The 23,192-nt window shown below is 40.5% G+C and overlaps 1 protein-coding gene across 1 annotated transcript in view; it reads right to left on the bottom strand.

Moving 5' to 3' along the window:
- The window catches only part of LOC147161626 (netrin receptor UNC5D-like), a 115,494-nt gene that overhangs the window by 16,448 nt on the left and 75,854 nt on the right, over nucleotides 1-23,192 (bottom strand). The window contains exons 5-7 of the mRNA XM_086096818.1: nucleotides 10,009-10,215; nucleotides 3,198-3,341; nucleotides 3,010-3,113 (exon numbers count right to left, since the gene is read on the bottom strand). Coding sequence (XP_085952944.1) covers nucleotides 3,010-3,113; nucleotides 3,198-3,341; nucleotides 10,009-10,215 — 455 coding nt within the window. The remainder of the gene's footprint in view (nucleotides 1-3,009; nucleotides 3,114-3,197; nucleotides 3,342-10,008; nucleotides 10,216-23,192) is intronic.

The following is a 23,192-nucleotide window of genomic DNA, read 5'->3' as shown; positions in this document are numbered from 1 at the left end:
GTCACCATGGGGAACAAAGCAGGAGTTTGTGTAAAGAATTGCTTTTTAAACGGCGGGTAATATCAGCGGCTAATAAGGGCAATTTTGCTCAGAGGACTCAAATGCAACCAAAGGACAAAACGTGCGTCTTTTCAGGGCGGGCGAGCTATTACTTTTCTCATTCAATATTTAACGCTGCGGAAATGTCGGACTTTTTCGATAGTTAAAAAAAAAACCTTGCTTTTAAATGGAAGCTACAGCAACGTTCAAAGTACTCAAATGCAACCGTAGGACAAAAGAGTGCATCTTGCTATTACTTCTCTCACTTCTAATAATTATGGGAAATTGGAAATGCAAGAATTTTAGCATAGCATGTGCTAATATTTGTCAGAACGTGTTCGCATTATTATGTATTAAGCTACGTGCCAACATGTCTGAGCTTAGTGACTATCCTGTGTGCTAATATGCATAGCATGTGCTAATGACAATAAATGTGCGTGTTTGTATTTATTTTCCAGTGCCAGCTTGTGATTGCATATTAACATATGCTAATGATGTAATTTGCATGGGCAAGCATGTGTTAGCGTGCGATAGCATGGGCGGATGTGTTAGGATGTGTTAGCATGTATTAGCATATGTTTTTATCTATTAATGTGTCTGTGCTAGCATGTGCACATAGCACATGACTGCATGGATTAAAATGTGTTAGCACGTTTTAATATGTTAACATGAGTTAATTTTTAGTCGGTATTTGTATGTGATATCATGTGGTACATGTACTCTAATGTGTTATCATGTGATTATGTGTGTTGTGTTAGTTTTGTATGCGTGTGTAAGCATGTGCGTGCTGAATGATAAAGTATAGCCTATAGTAGCAAGTAGTAGCATGGCAGCACGTTAGCGCTGCACTGACGCATTGTGGTTATCGTCTTGTAGACGCACTGATGCATGTTACAAAGAGCAGAGTGCGAGTAAATAATCCATAAAGTCAAGGAAATCCCAGAAGAAGTAGGAAATAGCTTCTCTTCTCTTTTTTTCTCTTTTCATTTTTCATGATGTGAGGTTGGAAAGGTTATGCCCCTCTATCGGCCCCCCGCACACCCTGGCTGCCGTTTTTAGCAATTGAGGTCACAACGCCACTAGAGAGCTAGCTGTAAGCATTAGCATCATGTTTGGGATCCAAAGATAATGGTAACGTATATATATATATTTTTTTTACCATACATGGCTAGCAGATAGCATTAGCATCAACTTACTTACATTTATTTTCCACAGCTAGCTGTTGACATTTACAATTTAGCCAATTAGCTTCACACTAGAGATAAGATATTTTTTAGCAATTAGCAATGGAGGTCACGCCCCCCGCTATCTGCCGTCAGCTATGTTTTTTTTATGGTTCGGACATTTATTTGCTGACGAACCGCATTTTAAGACACAACTAGCGCTATCCAGCTGGAAGCCACCCGTAACGTTACGGCGGCGTTATAGCTGCTGTGTGACGTTAATGGAAAGAAGAGGCGTGCATGTTATCTGCTGCCCTGCTGTGATAGCAGCAATAAGCTTAGCACGCCTGATAGCAAAAACAGCTTACGTCTGCTTTAGTCTCACTGAAGACGGGACACTCTTTTTTTCTATTAGCTTTTTTTTTTTTTATATACATAAGCCAGTTTGAAGATACAAATATCATCTGTGGGATTGTCTCGCACAAATCCCTTAAAATAGAACACAAAAAGAACAGGAAGTCAAAAAGTCAATGAGGCGAAACTAGGTTGAGGAAATACACTTAACGCAAAGTAACAACATGCTAACATGCATCTAACACAGGCTTTGGCAAATGAATAAAAAACAACTCATTCAAGCACACACATTTAAAAGTTTAAGCGTTTTTTTGATGACATGTTAATCGCATGTTGTAGTATGTCAAGTCGAACACGCCGCTAAACTAAACTAACAAAGATTCCTCTCATTGAGAGCGAGTCCCCATTCCTACCCTCTCCAGACACTTCTCATATTTTATTCATTTTTATTGCTTGACAACAACGCGATAACGACACAAAGAGTACGCACGAGGCTGGAGAGCAACAACTCGCTAACATGATAGCATGACAAAATATAAAACAATGCATTTCTTATGGAAGGGGCCTAGCTGTTAGCTTTGTAGTATCAAGTCAGGGCTTGGCAACGTATTTCATTTTCTTGAATGAACCAGAGATAGTTATTAGCATTAGCAATGTTGGATTACTTTTTCACCTTACAGAAGTAGCTGTTCACATTAAGTCAACCATTTGTACTAAACAAGTCTATCTATTAACATTAGCGTCGAGTTTAGCGTCAGGCTTTGGCACTAGAAGACAATGTAGACGTGTACGATTACCATACAGCACTTGCTGTTAGCAGTGGCATCTAAGGGTCTACACTAGTGTTAATGTTAGCTTAAAGGCTAGCTCTTTGCATTAGCATTAAGTCTGTGATGTGAAGACGTATACAGGGCTGGCTGTTAGCATTAGCATCAAATTTGATGAGAAGATATACAGTAATGTAGGCTACTGTAATTTGTTGCTTTTTTTTTTTTTTTTACCCTATAACTGCTAGTATTGTTGTTAGCGTGTAGCTGTCAATCAAAGAGGAAACAGCAGGTCTGACTTTTGCGTAAACTCGAGCCTCCGACTTTGACATCGACATAGCGCAGACGGCGGCTCAGCGTGACGCCGCATGACTCAGCGTGACGGCGGGTGAGAGCGTTCGTTGCTATTCTCATTGTTGTCCTCATTGAAATTCATTTTGATATTCATGAGTTGATAAATTAAAAAGGCCGCGTGTCAGACACAACAACACACGCTCACAGAGGGAATTGATACAAAACACCTGAGTAAGTCACAGTGGGGCATTTGATTGTATTGATTTGTTTTAATTTATTCCCGCTTTGCCCACCCATGCCATGTTAAGTTATTTGAATGAATATACTGTGACATTAAATAAAAAAATATTTTTTCCAAATTAATCTTCTACTTCTACGATTAATTATTGTACCTGGGCTGCGGGTACGCCATCTGGTGGCCGACAATGCAACACGATCATGCCGCTCAGGGGTACCTCCAAGCCTTGAGGGTCCTGCTCAAAGTTCTTCCTCAGGTCTGGGGAAAAAAAAAAAACTTCAGAAGTTCAGCCAGTCAGAAAAAACACACACACACAGACACGAAACAAAAGTTGAGACTTACAGGCAATCCGCACGGATGCCTTACGGCTTTTGGATGTTCCCAGGTGGCTCCAGGCAACGCAGAGGCACCAGTAGTCTTCAGGACCGTGGAAGTCCTCCACCTGCTGGCGGGACACGTTGATCATCACCTCGCGGATCTTCAGCCCTGTCGGTGGCATGCAGGGCTAACTGTTAACATTAGCCTCATGTTTGATCATCATGACTACTTTTTTCATCAGACAGAGCTGAAGTTATAATTTTTCGCCATATGGGGCTAGCTGTTAGCATTATCATACAGTTTTGGGTCAGAACTTAGTGGTTTGCTTTTTTTGTATTACTTTTCACCACATCGAGCTATCGGTTAGCATAAGCATGCATTTTTTGGGGTCAGCTAGCAGTTAGCTATAGCATATTTTTTTGCATCAGACGTTAGTGGGTTTTTATTACTTTTTCATCATACAAAGCTAGCTAGCATGTTTTTTCCACCATATAACACAGGGATAGCTGTTAGCATTAGCTTGCTTTCCATGTGTTGGATGACAACGTTTGTGATAATCACCAAAAAAAGCTAACTGTTAGCATTATCATGCATTTTCTTTGGGTCAAATGACAATCTTTGTGATACAATTTTAATCATATACGACAAGCATTAGCATATCTTTTTGTGTCCGATGGCACTAATTTTAATAACTTTTCCACCATATAGAGCTAGCTGTTAGCATTAGCATACATTTTTCAGTTGAATGATAATGTGATATTTTTTTTCCACCATATAGAGCTTGCTGTTAGCATTATCATGCATTTTCTTTGGGTCAAATGACAATCTTTGTGATACAATTTTAATCATATACGACAAGCATTAGCATATCTTTTTGTGTCCGATGGCACAAATTTTAATAACTTTTCCACCATATAGAGCTTGCTGTTAACATTAGCATGCATTTTGTTTTGGGTCGAATTAACATTTTTGACCATTTTCACCATATAGGGCTAGAACATGTTCATTTTCCACTGATGCCCAGATATGATTTCTTATTTGATTATGATGTTGAGAAGAAGAAAACTATTACGCTCAAGGAAATTGTGAATTTTCAAACATCCGAGTAGAAAACAATCAGAAGTCGGTACTTTTACTTTAGGGCAGCCTGGCAGGCTCAGTCATTGTGACTAGACCATCAAAGGCGTCCCATTATTCTGGCAAATGTATTCACCAGCCAGACGCTCATCATCCCGCGGCGGCCCCAAGCCGCAATTTCCTGTGGGTCCAATAAGCTCGTCAGCTATTGTGAGGCGTAATTGAAGGCTTTTAAATGTCCATCGCTCCTCTGACAATTATGCATTTGAATGCGGCGTGATGTGATGATTTCACATTTCATTTCCGGACGTGTTTAATCGCCACCTTCCTCTCGTTTGGCTTGTTGCTGCTGATATATAAAAAAAAAAAACTCATTTAATACAGACTGAAATTAACGGAGATGTATTAATATGCTTTTTTTTGTTCACAGTTTAAAGGGACGTATTATGGAAAACGGACTTTTTAATGCCTTGTATACATAATAGTTAGATCTCTATTCCCACACACCAAGTGTGAAATTGAACAAAAGTAGTTTTAGTTGTCTGCCTTCTGTTTTCTCAAAATGCACCTGCGAGCCAGCCTCTCATTTCTGAATGAAGTAACCGCCTGAAGCAATCCCATGTCAAAGCCAAAAAGGTAAGCAGAGATGCAGTGTTAGCACAGAATAGCGTTAGCTTCTGATAATTATGTTGTAAGAATACCCAGCTAAGTTTTTGACATGGGCTGGAGGGTATTTGTGTTTGGCACCATGCAGTGTAATTCGTTAGCTTGGTTATGAAGTACTGCCTCCCCCAAGGAATATCATCATACAACCCACACGTTTACTGTCCTTGTGGGCAATTGTGGATCTAAAGCAGACACACGGGACTAACTTCAACTTTTAACTCATGCTAATCTGCGCTACGACCACAACTGCTGTAAGGCAAATGTTAGCATTGTTAGCAACACATTAGCTCGCTAAATATCGCTTCTGTTTGCTTCGTGACCCCGTTGTGACAAGAGCCTCGAGCCAAAGCACGCTAGGAGGCAACGCGGGAAGGCAGGCAGGCAGGCCCTGCCCTCACCTCCTCTGCTGCATCATCTTTATTAATGGCCATGCAAGAGAAACTGATGAATAAACAACAACATGCATGATGATGATGTAGCGCGTCACGCTGCAGGCACACAAGGTGACTCGCACGGCCCGCAGCGCAAACACACACACACGCACACACACACACACACACACACAAACATACATAAACTTTCCTTTGGCTTAGACATTTGTTTTTTTCAAAAAGCAGCGTCATAGAAGTGAACTAATATTAGAAAAATCTTCATAGGCTATGTACTTTTTAAGGTAGTTAGCAAGTTGTTAGCATTGGCATCAAGTTGGCGCGATCACTATTTTACTAATGAATGTTTAGAAATGTTCCTATTCTGTGTACAAGATGCACATAAATGCAAAATCTCCATCAGATTCATGACACGTGCGTACTGGCGAATTTTTTTTTCACACTGTGCGAATATTTAAAGTTGTGATATACGGCCCTAAAATGTTCCCAACTTTCTTAATCTTGAGATCAGAAGCCGGTAAGAAATTGTTTGTTGAGCTACAATTGTTTGTCTTTCAAGTCCATGCATATGATTTGCCTTCACAGGCCACATAAAATCTTCACTCTGCGTCCCAGATATGTGTGTGAGACGATTGTGTGACACACATAAAGACACACAAAATCTTCCTAATTCTGTCATTAAAATGCCCGAAGTGCTCATTTGCCTTGTTAATGTGCAAAAATGTGAGCGTGTGCTGATTAGGAGGCACTAAATGCTCACTGAGGAGTAGATCACCTCATTCATTTATTCATAAACTAACACGGTAGCTTGCTAACACGCTAACCTACCTTTGAGCGTATGCGCAGCCTTTACAGTTCAATGTTCAGAATTTGACCAACATTTTTTGGAAAACAGCTGAAAGCGTGCAAAAAAAAAGGGGTTTGTATGCCTTTAAATGTATTTATTCCAATGCGTTAATACTATTGGAATCCTGTACATGACAAATTATGAAAAATGGTTAGCCTAAAAACTCATCGCCCATTTTGCTTTTTCTTTGGCTTTTTAGTGACATTTAGGATCCAACATTATTAATATTAGTGAAATATGATAATGTTTGTTTAGTTTATGACAAATTTCCAATTGAAAAAATGTCTCCCACTAAATACACTACACTTATTCTCATAAGATAAAGAAAACATCCTCTTCATCATCTTCATCATCATCATCTGAGTATGTGCAGGAGCACTTCTCTTCTTCCCTTCGTATCAATTTTCATCCCCTCATCATCCTTCTGGTCTTATCTCATCCCATCAGAGTATCACTTCCTGATTCCTGAGCGAAAGCTTCGTCCTTCTGTGACCTCCTCAGTTAAGAAGGCTTACATTTGACTTGCTGTTAGCATTAGCAACAAGTGCAGCCACAATGTTGACACAGTACATTGTTACCATATATTTGCTAGCATTAGCATCGAGTTTGTGGTTTGAAAACAATATTCATGCGTCCATTTCTTTAACGTGCAGGGCTACCTGTTTGCATTAGCATTGAGTTGGATATCCAAATACTATGTTGTTGAGTACATTTTTACCAACGAGGCCTATTTTTAGCCTTAGCAGTTAGCATTGGCATCAAGTTCAGGGTACAAGCACAATGTTGATCTGTACTTTTTCACTCCACAGGACTAGTAGTGGTTAGCATTAGAATCACGTCTGGGGCCATTAAACAGGTCAAAATGTACAGTTTTATCGTTTATATAACAAGCATTATTTTGAGCCAGATACATTTTTTTCGAGTAGTTTTCTACCATTTACGACAAGCCGTTAGCATTAGCATAGGCCATCGTACATTGTGCTTCAGTTGTTGCTAAATGTTGTTAAATTACAGCTACATTCCAAAATGGAAGAAATCATTTGTTTGCCTCAAGATTGTGGGGAAAAAAACCCCAAGAAGAAATGTCTTCTTGAATATAATGTGACAGATTTGGCACATCTACAGCCTTTGCAGCGCTTATGTAAATGTGATTTCTTCAGTTTTAGTTTTTAATAATTTTGCCAAAATGTAAAAAAACTAAACAAAAAAAGTAATTATGGGTTGTTTGTTGTGTGTAGACTTTTAAAGAAAATATCAATTATCAATGAAAAATAAATGAAAAATAATCACTTATTAAAATGTCTTGTTATATGACTGTGACATAACAAAATGTAGTCGATATTTGGATGCACTGCGCACTCACTCGGTTGGCGGGTTCTGCTGTGACGGTCACATGTTCATCATTACATCACAATTTCAAAACACCTACCATCAAAGCGTCTTCCTGGACCACACACACAGACAGCGTTGTTTTTATTTTATTTTTTTATGGTGGGCGCATAATTGTGTTCTTCCCCCCTGGCCAAAACATTGCGGCTCCCCCACTGCTCATCTCTTATTCATATACCTATACAATGTAAAAAAAAAAAACATTCCCACAGTAAAAATTCCCATTCTGCATTAGCACCACCAGACGGTTCTCAGCGTCCGAATTATTAGGTACACGTGCAGCTTGTGAAGAGAAGGAGCCTCTTAAGTGGTCCCTGAGGTGCTTGGAATCAAAGCTCTGCGAGGCTCTCCGTTCATGTCTTCATCGCTGGCGTATGAAATATTAAAAGGCAACACGCGTTAAAAGAGATGATCTAACTCGGACTCTGACAGCTGCTGCCGCTCGTGAAATATTCTCAGTGAACATCTCGTTCGTGTTTGCTGCAGTGCTCTCGTTGCGTTTCGCCGGACTCGGGCAAATCCGCATTTTAGCCCGCTCGACTACACCCGTCGTATAGTTAGCGTAAAGTAAGTGGCCCTTGGTTAAGAATGGACGCAACGTAGATGCGGACCCGATTAATGATAGAAGTCAACAGAAGAACTGGAAATGATCCACGGAGTAAAGAAAAAAGTGATAGTCAACAAATGTGACAGCGCGCCTCACTAGTTTTTCATGATTAAAGCCACCTTACGTGATAGAAATAAGACACAATGACAATCTTTTGAATAAGGATTCGCATTAACGCGGTCGTCTTTAAAGGACGTCCAATTCAACTTCAAAGGACAAATAATTGATCTCAGGACAATTGAGTCGGAATCAAATCTTGTGTTGTGGACGCTAGCTCTTCAAACTCAATGTCATTAATTTGCCATTCATTTGCTAGCGTCCGCTCCGCTGAAGCATCTCAGGCTGCTCCTCTTAACGGACGCCGCGGGGGGGCCTCGGCTCGCACCATTTTTTTTGTGTTCTGGTGCAGAACACGTTGGAGAAGAAGCGGATCTTTTCAGCTCCAATTAGCTCGCCGTGTCGTTAATTAACGAGGCAGGCCGCCGCATCCCCAAAACAAGAAGGAAAACATCCTCCTCGTTATGAAGGGAGAGCGGGGAAGAACGTTCGACCCAAACAAGTGCTGTGAGGAAAATTAAGCCGAACCCGGCAACTTTTGGGACCGTGTGAGTTCAAATAATAAACAAGAAAACACAGATTCAACTTTTTATCTCATGACATCCTAAAGAATTTTGGACCTAATTCAACTCTGGTGCTGTGAAGGTTTTTTTCGTGGTTCGATGTCCCGTCTTCTTGCATTATGAGACTGCACCGTGCTCGGACAATCTTATGTGCCAATCCTTATAGTAGAACCGCTTGTCTGAAGGCATATTTTCACATCAAACTTATGATGGAAACAATTAACTCATTCACTGCCATTGACGACTATAGACGTCAAAAATTCATTTGAACTATTTCCATTAGTTTCACATTTTTGAAAGAGTATGAAAACCTAGAATTTTTTTCATTGTACATTTAGAACAGATATACAATTTTTGATTATTCGTGAGTTAACTCGTGAAGTCATGAGATCAATTACAATTACAAAATTTAATCATCTGACGTCCCTAATTTTTGATAATCTTTTCTTTTTTTTTTATTAGGGGCATCAGGCGATTATTTTTTTTAATTGTAATTAATCACTAGTTAACTCAAGATTAATTAAAATTTTTATATCTGTTCTAAATGTACAATACATTTTTTTCTAGGTTTTCATACTCTTGTTAACAAAAGTGGAAAAAAATGTGAAACTAATAGAATTAGTTCAAATAAATTTTTGACGTCTATAGCCGTCAATGGCAGTGAATGAGTTAACATCGCTGCCAAATACAAACACTCAAGTTTGACAAATCCTTTTTTTTTTTTAGAGTGTATTTCAAAGTGCTTCCACGAGAAATGAAAAGTAGGTATCAAGGAGCCAAAAACTCTTAAGCCCTTAACCTAAAGCTAACCTTGATCTAATAGCCAACGCACCAGGAAACCTAACCCTGTCCCCAACCACAACCACTAATGTGTCATCGCTATCCCTTAAGCTAAATACTGATCCAGGACCCCAGAACCGTAACATTAGCACTGAGTTTTCTGCATCCATGAGAAGAAAGTAGACCATAAACTCCAAACTGCTCTAGAACCCTAACGCCTAACCTGAACTCTAACTACAAACAAAGTCTAGGAACCAGAGAAATGAGAAGTTGTCTGAGGAACTTGGAACCAGAAACTGCAACACTGACCCGAACACTGAACGAGAAAATTTAAAGAAATTGGCCTCAGCAACGATGAACCTTTTGGGTCAGACAAGTCAGAACCATGTTTAGCAAAGACCAACTGTGTTGATTGGTCTGTGCGCTTCTGCGGCCATTTTGAAAGAGCTTTGTCTGGTACCTGTTCCCAGGTCGGTGTGCTCGCGGGACGCGTGCTGGCTCTGGTGGACCCACTCGCCATTGCACTTGAAGAAGATCTGCAGGGCGGGCCGGGCCTGGCAGCGCAGCTTGATGGGGTTGCTCTTGATGACGTAGGCATCCACCGGCTCCTCCACGAAGCGCGGCAGCGTGCTGGACGGACCATGCTGCTGGCTCTCGCCGCGGACGCCTGCACGGAAGATCAAATCAAATCAAATCAAATCACAGTCAAGACGCCACGGAAACACTTTGCACGACATCAATTGACTCGAATGCTTTTTTTTTTGACACGCGGCCTGTCAAGCTGCCTCCGCGTTGTCAACGTGTTAAACGTCTCCGTCTATCAAATTCCATCATCCCAAATCCGCTGCCGTCACATTCTTCCGCCCTTGTGACCAGCCAGCAGCCGTCAAATCATCTTAACAGGCCCTTGCACCCGATTTTCATGGTAAATCCTCAAAAACGATCAGCAAACCTTTACCCCATGTGACACATTAGATGGTTAAGCAAAAAGCAATCTTTACAATTTAGCATCGGCCATCTGTCTAGTACAGTAATTCCCAAACACTGTGCCGCACGATATGATCACCCAATTGGTCCGAAAATGATCTTTTTACTACAATTAATGTATGTTCGGTCAACTATCTATGCTAGTCTTCCACTAGAGGGCAGTAGATATAATTAACCCATGTAGCCACTCGTTGACATTCATACATACAGTTTTATTTTCAATTCAAACCTAGCATGTAAATTTGGGAGTAAATTGAGACCAAATCATCGTTATTTGTAGTTCTGTATACTGTACAATGCGCAGTGAACAAGTGGTTCAAGAATTCCCTAGTAGGAGTTTGTCAAAGTTGGAACGCGAGTGGTTCAGGGAGGGCGGACCCAAATGCAGGGAAACAGGACTCAAGTGCAAACGCAGACAGACAGAAAGGTGAGCAGACGACCATGACTGGACGAGACGCGACTGACGCTAACGTAAAGTCTATCATGAATGGGCAGTATTTTTTGGGGGGAAAAAATCAATCGAATTCTTGCCATCACAGAGCAATTATTCCCGCGGTTTGATGAAGACAGATGGTGAGGTGTCAGGAAACGTATTAAAGTCACCATTGATCTCCGCTACCTTGGCCACCAGGCTTGAAAAAAAAAAAAATCACTAGGACATTAAAAATCAATAGGATAGTTCAATGACAGATTCGATAAAAACAACAGGGAATGTGCAGCCTCCTCAAGAGTCAAACAGGAAGCGGAAAGGAGGTGTTTATCTTGAACTCGTTGGATGAACTAACCCTAAAGCTTGGGCAGGGATATAATGGAGGAATGGCCGCAACTTGAACTAGCACTTTGTCGTCTCTACAGAGGCCGCACGTTGTCTTCACTCAGTCAAAATGACCTTTCAACCCGTAGATACCCACACACAAACACACACACACACACACGCTCACAAACGCATTCTCACACACACTCCAAGCAATGATATCATGCGACACGCGACATCCACTCACATGACTCATTCATAACGCTCACTGGCGGTCCCACTTGAAGTGGTAGATTTAGGTTAGTCTCAGAGGGAGCGGTCGCTGCGTCGAAGGCCATCAAACTTGTGAGGGAAAAAAAAATACATCAAAGGGTGAACAAAATGGCGGAGAACCCTGAATACTAACGCAAAAGATGTTGCGCTGAAAGACAGATGTTAGCTTGTGATGTGATGATTACACGTGTGCTCATTAACACTCGGCGTGTTTTAATTAGCTTGAGACCGCACACTCCCAGGGGTGGGCAGTCGCTCTGGTTTGGGGGGGGGGGGGGTTGCGGCAACATAATACATAATACAATCAGCTTATATAAGGTTTGCCATTGACGCTACTACCATTCCACACATGTTTCCTTAGCATGTTAGCATGAATAGCACTTGAGTCGTATTATCTGATAAATTGAAGACTGACGTTTACAAGAATATCATTCTGTAAGTTAAACACTAAATTGTCTTTTATGTTTACAAAAACAAGTTTCGTTAAAGACTTGTAATCGTTTTTGACGTTCAGTAAAAACGCGCACAAGTTGACTCTAAATTGCCTTTGATGTGAATGAAAACTTATGAAGTTAGAACAACCCAATTTTTTTTTTCACATTTTCATTCATTTTCAAAACATGTCTAAATTGCTACACTAAAGTGTCTGATTCTATCTATCCATCTACAAAATAAAGTATTCCGCTGAAGACCACGTTCTAAAAACGAGGACGAAGTGGGTTAGCAGGCCTATGAATAAATAACAAAACATCCCCACTAATTAAAAACGAACGGACATTTTGTTTTTTCGCCGTAACATTTGCACCGCGCTGGTTAGCGGTTAGCGTCATGCAGCTGCCCCCGCAGAAACGTTGAGTCGCAGGCCGACGCCAGCGCAAACAGGCGGCAAACGGGGTGGCGTTTGTCAACACTGCATCGATTAAACGCTCCTTACGCCCGGGCAGATGGATGCGGTGGGCGGTGGAGGTGAGTGAGCGTGAGCATCTGCTACGACGATGTCGCAAAGCCCTTCAAAAAAAAAAAAAAAACGAGAGGAAAACGGCTCGCAAATGTGAATGTGTTGGCTCAGCGAGGCAACGCGGTCTCCAACTGGAGTTACAACTTTTTCTGGGTGTCATGGACATGCTTGCCTTAAACTCTGCCTTTAAACCTGTCAAATTGATGCTAGTGCTAATCTTAGCCACAACCTTATATACCGTTAGCCCACTTGGCTAACATGCCAGATTCACGTCTTTTGAGTTTTGAAAACCCTCATATGTTAGGGGCGTTGTATTGTATTTGATGTTTAAGAACACATATACAATAAGTTGACTGAAGATTAAATCGTTTAATAAATTGTTTAATGTTAGCAAACAATTTACATCAGGTTTGTTGAATGCTAAAATGTCTTTGATATTTCCCCAAAATAAGCATATTAGGCTAGTTTGGGACTGTATCCTCTGATGTTACAAACACGTGTATCTTAGGCTAATTGAGACACAAAATTATTGACAAAAAAAAAGAAGAAGAAGCAAATTAGGTTATTTTAATGCTTAACTGTGTGCGTATGTTTTTAGGATGGCTGCAAATCTCGGTTTAGAGCTAACTCGTCGCGGGTGTCCTCCTTCCAGTCAAATAATCAAATTGTCGTCCTCATGTTTCGGCGTCAGTTGTAAAAGGTTACAAAACTGACGCGCTGTGTTTGGGGAAACTTTGTGTCTAACTACAGCGGGAGAAAATTCAAGCGAGATTTGACCTGACATTGTTTTAAGAAACTTTTCCAGCGTCTCCTCAGGACGCCAACGTCGCAACGGCAACGACGTCTGCGGCGATGATCTTTCTGTTTCTCCTGCTTAACAGCAGAAAGATGCCGCAGTGCTTTGTTCAAATATTGATGAAAAACCTCTCATCTGTCGGCTCGCGCACACTAGGAAGCTTTTTGAGGCTTTTTTCCATCCATCCAGGCACACTTACAACATGAAACAGGTCATCAATCCTCGTTGACAAATGAAAAAAAAAAGAAAAAGCAGCAGGTTGAAATTGTGGTTTCGCTGCAGGTTTTGTTGATTATTTTATAAAAACAAGTATGGGTTACTGAAGACTTAATCGTCTTTGATGTTTCTGTAAACACACACAGATTTGGCTCAATGGAGAATTTAATGGGTTATGAAAACACATTATGCTCTTAGGAACCAAAAGTGATATATTGATGTTTACAACTTCGAAAATCTTCCTAGACATTACGAAAAATATTACAGGTTCTATGAAGACGACAAATAGCCCTTGATGTTTACAATATACCTTACGTTAGGTTATTTGAACACGACCTAAATTTGTCAACATTATGTTGTCTTTGACATTTACAACATTTTAGGTTGAACACTAAATTGTCTTTGATGTTACAAAAACACATTATTTAAATTCATCACGGCTAATATGTCTGATGTTTAAGAAACCACTTCAAGTTCAATGAAGAGAGACAAAATTGTCTCTGAAACTGTATTTACAAAAACGTGTAACAATTGTTTTTGACGTTTAAAAAAAAAACACAGCTTGTCTCTTTGTTAACATTAAAATGGCTTTGATGCTTACACGTTAATGTTTACAAAACCCCGATGTTTTATTGTCTTTGATGTTTGCAAAAACGTGTACCCAAAATTCATCGAAAAACTAAATCATTCTCCATGTTTACAAAAACACAAGTCAGGCGTATTGCCGCGGTACCCGCGGCCTCACCTCCAAACCCCCAGGTGGCGCCGCGCGCGTCTTCATCACGCTAGCGACAGCTTGCCAACCTGCCGGTGGCAGACGGGCGACGGCGCTTCCCCCGGCGCCGTCGCCTTCAAAGAGATGACACTCTTGAGCGGAAGTGGGTCAGCCGCCGAGTGTCGACGTGACGAGCGTCTCCCGACCGTGCGGCAAATCATCGATCTGTACACGTTTGTTTTTTTTCGGTCTTATGGAACATGACAACCTCATTCATCTGCGCTTGCTCCTTACGTGTCAAACGAGAAGACGCAGACAATCATCAAGGCAAACAAACGCTCCTCATTTAGATCAACTTCACAAATGCAAACTTCATTCATTTTGGTCTCAAGTTTTTCCTTCAACTTTAAAGACAAAGAAGTTAATAGAATAAATGTGAAGTCAGATGTGAAGTTAAGGAGGGGAATTTGACGTGTAGTCTTATATGTGAATTGTATGTGCTATTTATTTATTCTTATCTATTTATTTTTCTTTATGACGCAGCACATCAGCACCGTGTTGGATCCCAGCACAAGTCGACAAATGATGCGGAAAAAATATCTCCGGACGGAAATAGCTTCGAAAGCTTATATTAAAAAAATAAAAAATAAAATAAAAAATTGTGAACTCAACATAAACAAAAGTGATGAGTTGTGGTGAATAATATATTTTTTTAAAAGGCTTCTCTAATCTAACGCGTGTACAGATGATTAATGACATTAATACATTTCTCAGGATATTAACTTTCTTTATTGCATCTCATTTCCCTGCTGCCGCCAAGCAAGTGCCAAAAAGTTGCAAGGTGCCACAAAGCTTTTCTCACGTTAAAGGCCAGGCTGCACTTTCATTTATTCATGCCTCCTCTTTATTTGTGTCCAAAGTGTGACAATTGTTTTAACTTATTTATCGAGCCCGCCCGCACAGGACTTTCATTAGAGAGAGCTGTCGACCCGCCGGAGTCATGCCGCAAAATCTTCAATTATGCCGCCGTCTTTTCTTGTCATGCGGATCAAAGGCCAGATGGAAAGAAAGAGTAAGCAACAATAAGCCATTACTTTTCTTTGTTACCATGGCGATGGCCAACAGGCTTGCATTATGTAAAAAAAAAGAAGAAAAAAAACACCACTTCACATCTATGATTTCACGTCTAATTTTTATATGGAACAGGTCTAGAACCATGTTCTTTATACTGTACACTGAAGCAGTTTAGGCATAAAAACAAAAGAAAAAAAGCAGTTGAATTGTAAGCAATGGAATTTATTTATTTTTTACTTTGAGGCCTAAAAAAAATAAACAAGAAAAGCAGACATTTTAAGGCCTAAAACTATCTCAACTAAAATAAAATCAGAAATTTATGACGGGCTAATCAACAAGAGATACAGCCGAAACAACAAGAAAAGCAGCAGTACGGGGCCCAAAGAACAATAAAACGAAGCTGCAGTTTGATGTTTTAACTACAAAGGAAACAGCAGTTTGCGACATACACAACAGAATAATCAATGTTGTAGTTTGAGATCCAAACAACAATGGACAAATAATTTTAAGGCCCCGTCAACAACAAAAGCAGAATTTTGAGACAAAAACAACAAAAGAAGCAGTTTGACAGCTTAACTAGAAGAAAATAAGCATCTTGAGGGCTAAAGAACAAAGTAGAAGCCTAAACAAAAGAAGCAACAGTTTGGAGACTTAGCTAAATGACAACAGAATTAGCAGGCTAACGGCTAAACAACAAATTCAGTATTTTGAGGCCGAAACCACAACAAAAGTAGTTTGACGGCGAAACTAGAAGAAAAGAAGCAGCTTGAAGACTAAAGAACAAATTAGAAGCCTAAAAAAGAGAAGCAACAGTTTGGAGACTTAGCTAATGCACAACAGAATTAGCAGGCTAACTGCTAAACAACAAAATCTGAATTGTGAGGCCTAAACAACAATGAAAGAAGTAGTTTGACAGCTAAACTACAAGCAAATAATCTGTTTGAGGGCTAACGAACACGAAAGAAGCCTAAACTTGAGAAACAATAGTTTGAAGATTTAGCTACTGTTTGATAGCTAAACTACAAGAGCAGTTTGAGGGCTAACGAACAAGCGAAGCAGCAGGTTGAAGAGCTAAACAATAAGAAAACCAGTAGTAACAACAAAAACAGAATTCTGAGGTGTGAATCACGACAGAAGCAGAACTTTGATGTCAGAAGAAGCATTTTTGACATCTTAAAAACAAGAATAGCAGCATTTTGATGCTAAAAAGAGCAACAAGAAGAAGCTGTTTTAAGTTAGGACTGAGCAACATAAGGGGAAACCTCAAAACATGTTGACAAATGGGTAAACCTCATCTTTCTGCCCTGTAAAGATCGAGCGTGGCGATGGCGGTCGTACTCGTAATCCCTGAGCGAGGACCTCCTGCAGATTAACATTCCTGAAGAGTGTGTGCGGACGGATTAAAAAGTAACGGAATACGTAATGACGCAACAGAAGATGGAGGTGGGCAGCGGCGGGATTCTTTACATAGAAAATTCATGAGCGTCAAGCATTGCTTTTCTGAGTGCTAAAAGGTGGCTAATGGCGCCTGAAAACTGCAGGAATGCTCAATCGAGGCAGCAAAAAGTAAAATAGAACCCAGATTAAATATGGTGAAAATCTATGATGTTGAGCGAACATTTGCTGACTTTCAATACATTTGTTAAAACACACTTAAAAAAAAAATACATATCTTAAAAACATTGTAAATGTTATTTGAACATGAAAACCAAATTGCGGGCATGGAACGCATAGAAAATACTGTTTGTATTGTAGTTAAGTGCAAGAAAGCTGAGGTTCAGATAAATCAGAACAGTAGCGTAGATACAAGGCAGCCCCGCAGCCGAGCTAAGCTAAGTCATTGTGCGTTGCTAATCAGCTTTTCCCTTGATAGCCCTTAATGACTTATTAAGAGGCGCAGCATGCAGCGCCGAGGATTCCCGATGAATAATTTAAGTCAACGGAGGAAAAATAAATCAGCCATACGACAAGAATCAGGATCTTTTCAGGCTGAGTAGCGCTAGGCTAGGCGTCCCGCGGCGAGTTCAAGGCACACGGTAGCCCAGATTGCAGATTATGTAAAATCATTAGTAGAGCGCGGCGAGCCAACGTAAGTAATATGAGTTCCAGGTGTCCCTGCGTTAGCTGAACAAAAGATGGCGAGGCTAAATGTTAGCCTGTAAATTAAGAAATGTGCGGTGCATTCTCTTTAGCTTAGTGTTTTTCATCAATACATAAAGAGTTCAAAATGTAAAAACAGACATTGACTACAAGTGACAGTGAGTAAAATGTTTTTTTCTCCCAAATTTGTAGTTGCAGCTTAAAGCTAATGTTTTTTTTTTAATCAGGGTACAGTATGCTAAGTAAATACAGGGGACTGGACTGATAGGGATCGGGAGAGAATTAATGGCCTCGAGGAAGGGTAACAAATTTTAACAGCTGTTACCGGTACATGACTAAATTGAAAAATTCAACCATTAGAATGAGTGACTTTTGGTTTTCAAGGCATCAGGGCTTCAAAGTAGGGTTTCAAGGGAATTGTTGGCCTACAGGCAGGGTCATGATTTTTTTTTTTTTAACAGCTGTTACAAAATTGGTTGAAAAATTCAGCCGTCAGGATGTATTTTGAAGGCCTTCAATGTAAGGTTTCAAGCGAGAGATTGGCGTCAGGCAGGGTCATGATTTCTAAACAGCTGTTACAAAATTGGTTGAAAAAATCAGCTGTCCGAATGTATGACCTTTGGTTTTGAAGACCTTATGGCTTCAAAGTAGGGTTTCAAGCAAGAGATTGGCTTCCGAGTAGGTTCACAATTTTGATCAGCTGTTACAAAATTGAGTTGAAAAATTCAGCTGTCAGAATGTGTGACCGCCGGTTTTCAAGGCGTCAAGGGCTTCAAATTAGGGTTTCAAGGAAGAGTTTGGCCTACAAGCAGGGTCATGATTTTTAAACAGCTGTTACAAAATTGGTTGAAAAAAATCAGCTGTCCAAATGTATGACCTCAGGTTTTGAAGACCTAATTGCTTCAAAGTAGGGTTTCAAGCAAGAGATTGGTCTCCGAGTAAGGTCCCTATTTTTAAACAGCTGTTACAAAATTTATTCGAAAAAATTCAGCTGTCAGAATGTGAGATCTCTGTTTTTAAATGCGTCAGGGATTCAAAATAGGAGAGTTTGGCCACCAGGCAGGGTCTCCATTTTCAACAGCTGTTACAATACTGAAAGCAGACTGATTATCTTTGTGTTGAGTCAAAATAAGACATTCACAAACATCTGCTTTTATTTTGAAAATAACACAGATCAGTTTGATGTTACAGACCAAACTAGTAACGCAATCTTAACCAATTTGTTTGTGCAATTGCACAGTCTTCTTAATAAAGGGATGAAAAAAAAAATCAGTGGTTCATTCAGAAAATCATCTCACTCACGTGAAGACCATCGCCAGCCGGCCGCCATGTTTGTTTGTAGAACAATGGAGGCGAGCGCATGTCAGCAAGAGCAGCCACTAAGTGGATTGCTTTGGCCTTAAAGCTGATTTATCTGATGGATGGTTGCAGCCGCTCCACTGCGCTGACCTCTGGGGCGGCTTGAAATTACATTTTTTTTTTTGTACCTCCCCCACCAACGGGACCGCCGTCGACCCGCTCGCTTGCGTGTTATGAACTCGGCCTGGATGCCCTCTCGGGACCAGGAGGCCTCGGAGTAAGAGGAGCAGAAGGAGCGGCGTGATGGATGTCGCGAAGGAGGTAAACGGCCTGCACGGGTGCGATGCGCGCAGCCTCCGATATTTATTTCATCTGTCGAGCCTTCCTGCGCCGATTGGAGGCGGGCAGATTGGAAAACCCAGAGTGGATGTGGTTAAGTGTTGGAACGTGTGACTGACAGGTGTGTCATATTACGTGGATCATTCAGATAATAAATCGAGGTGGTAAAAGCACTCATAGTCTGTACTTAAGTATAAAAAAATACTCTGTGCTCTCTGCACTTTGTAAGTTTTTTTTGCTTTTAGATTGTCAGTCTCCACATTAGGTGTATGCAATTTATAGTACTTGCTTAAGATGAGGCTTTTAAATTTAATCTTTTTTTTTTTTTAAAGCTTCTAAAACGAACAGCAACTCAGGCTGGATGAAGGGTTGCAATAGTTTTGGATTTGTCATTATTGTTAGTATTTAGTCCACTCTGAATTTTGTTTTTTAAATTCGGTTTGTTTGAATTAGCAGGTTTGTTAATATATATTGTTTCGAAAACGCTTTGTTTTAGTTTAATTTTTTTATTAGTTTTAGGTAAGAAAATATTAATCACGATGAATTTGGTAATATTTGGAATCACGATTAGGGCAATCATTCGTTTTTTGGTACAAAACAAGAACATGTTTAAGCCCGGAAAAAATATTAAGGCTAATAAATTATTAAATATATAAATTTAAACAACTCAAAATTAGTATTAATAATCTTTTATTTTTGTTTACGATTATGCCGATTTTGTAATTGTGGAGTGTAATAATTGAAATTGTAATTTAATTTTGAATAATTGCACATCCCTAGTTTGAGGTAGTTTTTATTTTTTAATATATGGAGTATTTGTAAAGTGCAGTGTTTTTATTTTATTTTATTAATACAAAATATTTTTTCAATTTTAGTCTTTATTTCGTTTTTTCACAATTATTGCGATAGTCATTCAAACTTAATCCCTTTGATCAGTTATAAATCCAACTATTAAGTCTTATTCACTTTGGCCAATTTTAATGCAATTTGTTCCACTACTTCCCCCCCGTCAATCATTAGACTTAAACCCAACAAAGCATGCATGTTATCTACTAAAGAGGAAGGATGAAGGGAATAAATGTCCAAAAAATAAGAAATACGGGCGTAATGTGCCACTAAATATGAAGTAATTCGCTTTAATTTGAAGTTCTGACTGCACAACCAATTTTTGCCGTTTCGAATAAATCGTCTTCGCTTTGGACAATTTAAATCCATACGTTCCAATACTTTTGGCCCGCCAATCATCAGACTTAAACCCTGTAGAGCCAACCGAGCTTTCAGGTACTTATATGACTATCAAATCATATCTATTTTACCGTTTCTTAAGTCAATCTTTTGCTCACCCTGAAAATGTGTATTTCATATTTATCCTTTGATGTCAAACCAGAAAGGAATTGGCCTCACTTATTCTGCGATAATGTCGTTTTTGCACGTTGTTCCGGGAACAATCGAGCCCCCCGAGAGAATCAACGGCGCTCGGAATGATCCTTCGTGACTTGAAAATCCTCAAAGACGTCGATAGTGCACAGACGCCGGAGAATGAATATTCTGAGTGGTCACATGACACGAGGGGGTGTGGATGGCGATCCAATAGATTCTAATAAAGCGCGTGCGGGATTAAGGGGCTCTGCGATGTTTATGTATCGCGGCGATTAACTCCTATTGATCCCGCTCTCGCTGCCGTCGTTCAAAGTGATTACAAACTCATTTGTCTCGCCGCTAATTTCCAGTCCTCGGGTTCACACCGTGTGTCGGGATTAGCCGGTAATCCCCCGCTACGCGCCCAACCCCGATTCCTTTTGGCGCAAAACGGGAGACGCGACGTCCTGATTGGTATTCACCCTGCCGGCCGGGTCAGGGTTCATCCCGCGCGTGTTCCGCGCCGGTGCGCCCCCGCGTGCTGCATAAACAGGAGGCCGGGTCGCCGCATCCGGCAGCTCTCTCTCTCATGTTTTTAAGATGAAGATGGCGGCCTCACCTTGTACTCCCGCCACCTCGCCGCGCTCTTATTAGTTCGCCTGTCAAGGGGAGCGGCGCGAAAGTTTATCAATGCACAATGCAGGGAGATGGAACGCATACAAATGAACGTGAGCCGCAAGCTAACAAACAAGCTAAGTTGGCTCAAAACCCGGCTTGATGCAGTCTTTCCGACTAAATATGAAATCCTCATCACTTTACTGTAATTTAGGTCTATCTGTTCCAATATATTTGTGACATCAATTTCCAGACCTAAATCGTATCGAGCATGCATTTTAATCACCGCATCAATTATTTAATCGAATCAACGAGCGATATCTACGCCTCTGATTGGCCACTTTGAAATCGTCAATAAAAACCCCGCCCTCCCCGAAACGTCAAAAAGGGAGTGAATAAATGTGAGCGCCGAGACGGTCGTATAAAAAGAGTTTTACGGCGCCGGGGTCGCGACACCCTCCACGCTGACACCCGCGACACTATTCCTATCTTGCGCCTCTTTTTTAAAGACGCGCAGCTCTATTTTTCCCGACATGGCGCGGCGCGTAAATCAGCGGCCCCTCTCGTCCCGTCTCTCTCTTATCATTCATCTTTCTCAATCATCTTCCCACATGGAGCGTTGCCCCGCCACAAATCTCACGGCGACTTGACTCCCGCCCACGCTCGTGTTTATTTCCCGTCGTCCCCGATAGTCGTTGCACTTTTTTTCCCCCCCCGGCGATGAGTCAGGTTGTGTCATTTGCATTTGGACACGTGAGCGGGGAGCGTTTTTGGGTGCACGGGATGACGTGCTCGGAATAGAAAAACTCAAGGGAGGTAAGCCGGCTTGTTGCCGAAGGAAAAAACATGACGGGAGAAAGCATGGAAAAGATTAGACATTGAAATGAGGTTTTGTTTGAAATCCTCATTTGCAGCCCTAACCTAGATTTGAAACCATAAAGCTTGTATTGGGTTTCAAGATAGCCCAGGCTCCAAAGCCTCATTTGACAGCCCCTAACCTAACCTAACCCAGTCTTGAACCACTAACCCCTCCCTACCTTGAAATCCTCATTTAAAACCTTGAACCTGTCCTAAATCCCTAATTAAAAACCCAAACCCAGGCTCAAAGACCTAATTTGAAACCTGGCTTGAAACTCTCATTTAAAATTCTAGCGCAGGCTCAAAACCCTCATTTGAAACCCTAACCCAAGCCTGAAACTCTAATCTAGGCTCAAAACCTTAATTTCAAACCATAACCTAGGTTTGATATCCACATTTTAAACCCTAAAATCTGTCTTTTAACCCTAGATTTAAATCTTAACATAAACTTGAAAGCCGACTTTGGAATTTTAACTTTTGTTTGAAAACGGAACCATGGCTTTAAACCTTAACTTAAAACCCAAATACAGTCTTAAAATCCTAAATTTAAACGCTATCCCCTGGTTTGGAACACGCTAATTCAAAACCAGAACCCAGGCTTTAAACCCAAACCCTCGCTTGACAGATAACTTGAAACACTCATTTCCTATTCTGGTATTCAAGTTATTCAATATTAAATACAACAAAGTGCAGACAACATCGTGAACTCTGTGGAAATTTGGATGTCTGCACTTTTTTTTTCCTTTTCTTACTTATAAGAATTGTTCAAACATGTTTGAGATGTAGCAGGTCAACTAATGTCAGCATAGCACGCTAACAATGCTAATGCGCCTGACCCCAAAGGTTCCTTTTTGTGACGGCATCTGAAACGCGAACTGCATGTGATGACTTCGAAGAGCAAAAAGCTAAAAACAACAACATTAGCATCAAAGAGGAAAACTAATAAAGAAGACAGCATTAAAAAAAAAAAAAAAAAGTCCACTTGCCTTTTGCTATCCAAAAATCCGTCGTTGGGGAATACTCACTCACATCCTGCGAGTAACCGGGCTTGACAATGGAGCAGTGCATGCTGGGTATTTTTTTTCTCTCTCCCAAAGATAACTTCCTAACCATGGCAACCTAATTTGGAATTTTAACCTATGCTTGAGATTGTAAACGATGTTTGAAATTGAATTTGAAACCCTAATCCAGGCTAGAAACCCTCATTTGAAAGCCAAAACCTGGTTTTAAAGCCGACTTTCAAACTTAAACATTTGCTTTATACCGCAAACTTGCCTTGAAACCCACATTTGAAACCCAAC

Source organism: Leptonotus elevatus, chromosome 15 (genome assembly GCF_054856555.1).
Source record: "Leptonotus elevatus isolate MCC_2025b chromosome 15, RoL_Lele_1.0, whole genome shotgun sequence".
Classification (NCBI taxonomy): domain Eukaryota; kingdom Metazoa; phylum Chordata; class Actinopteri; order Syngnathiformes; family Syngnathidae; genus Leptonotus; species Leptonotus elevatus.
Note: the sequence above shows the minus strand (reverse complement) of the source record. Positions and strands in the feature narration are given on the sequence as shown.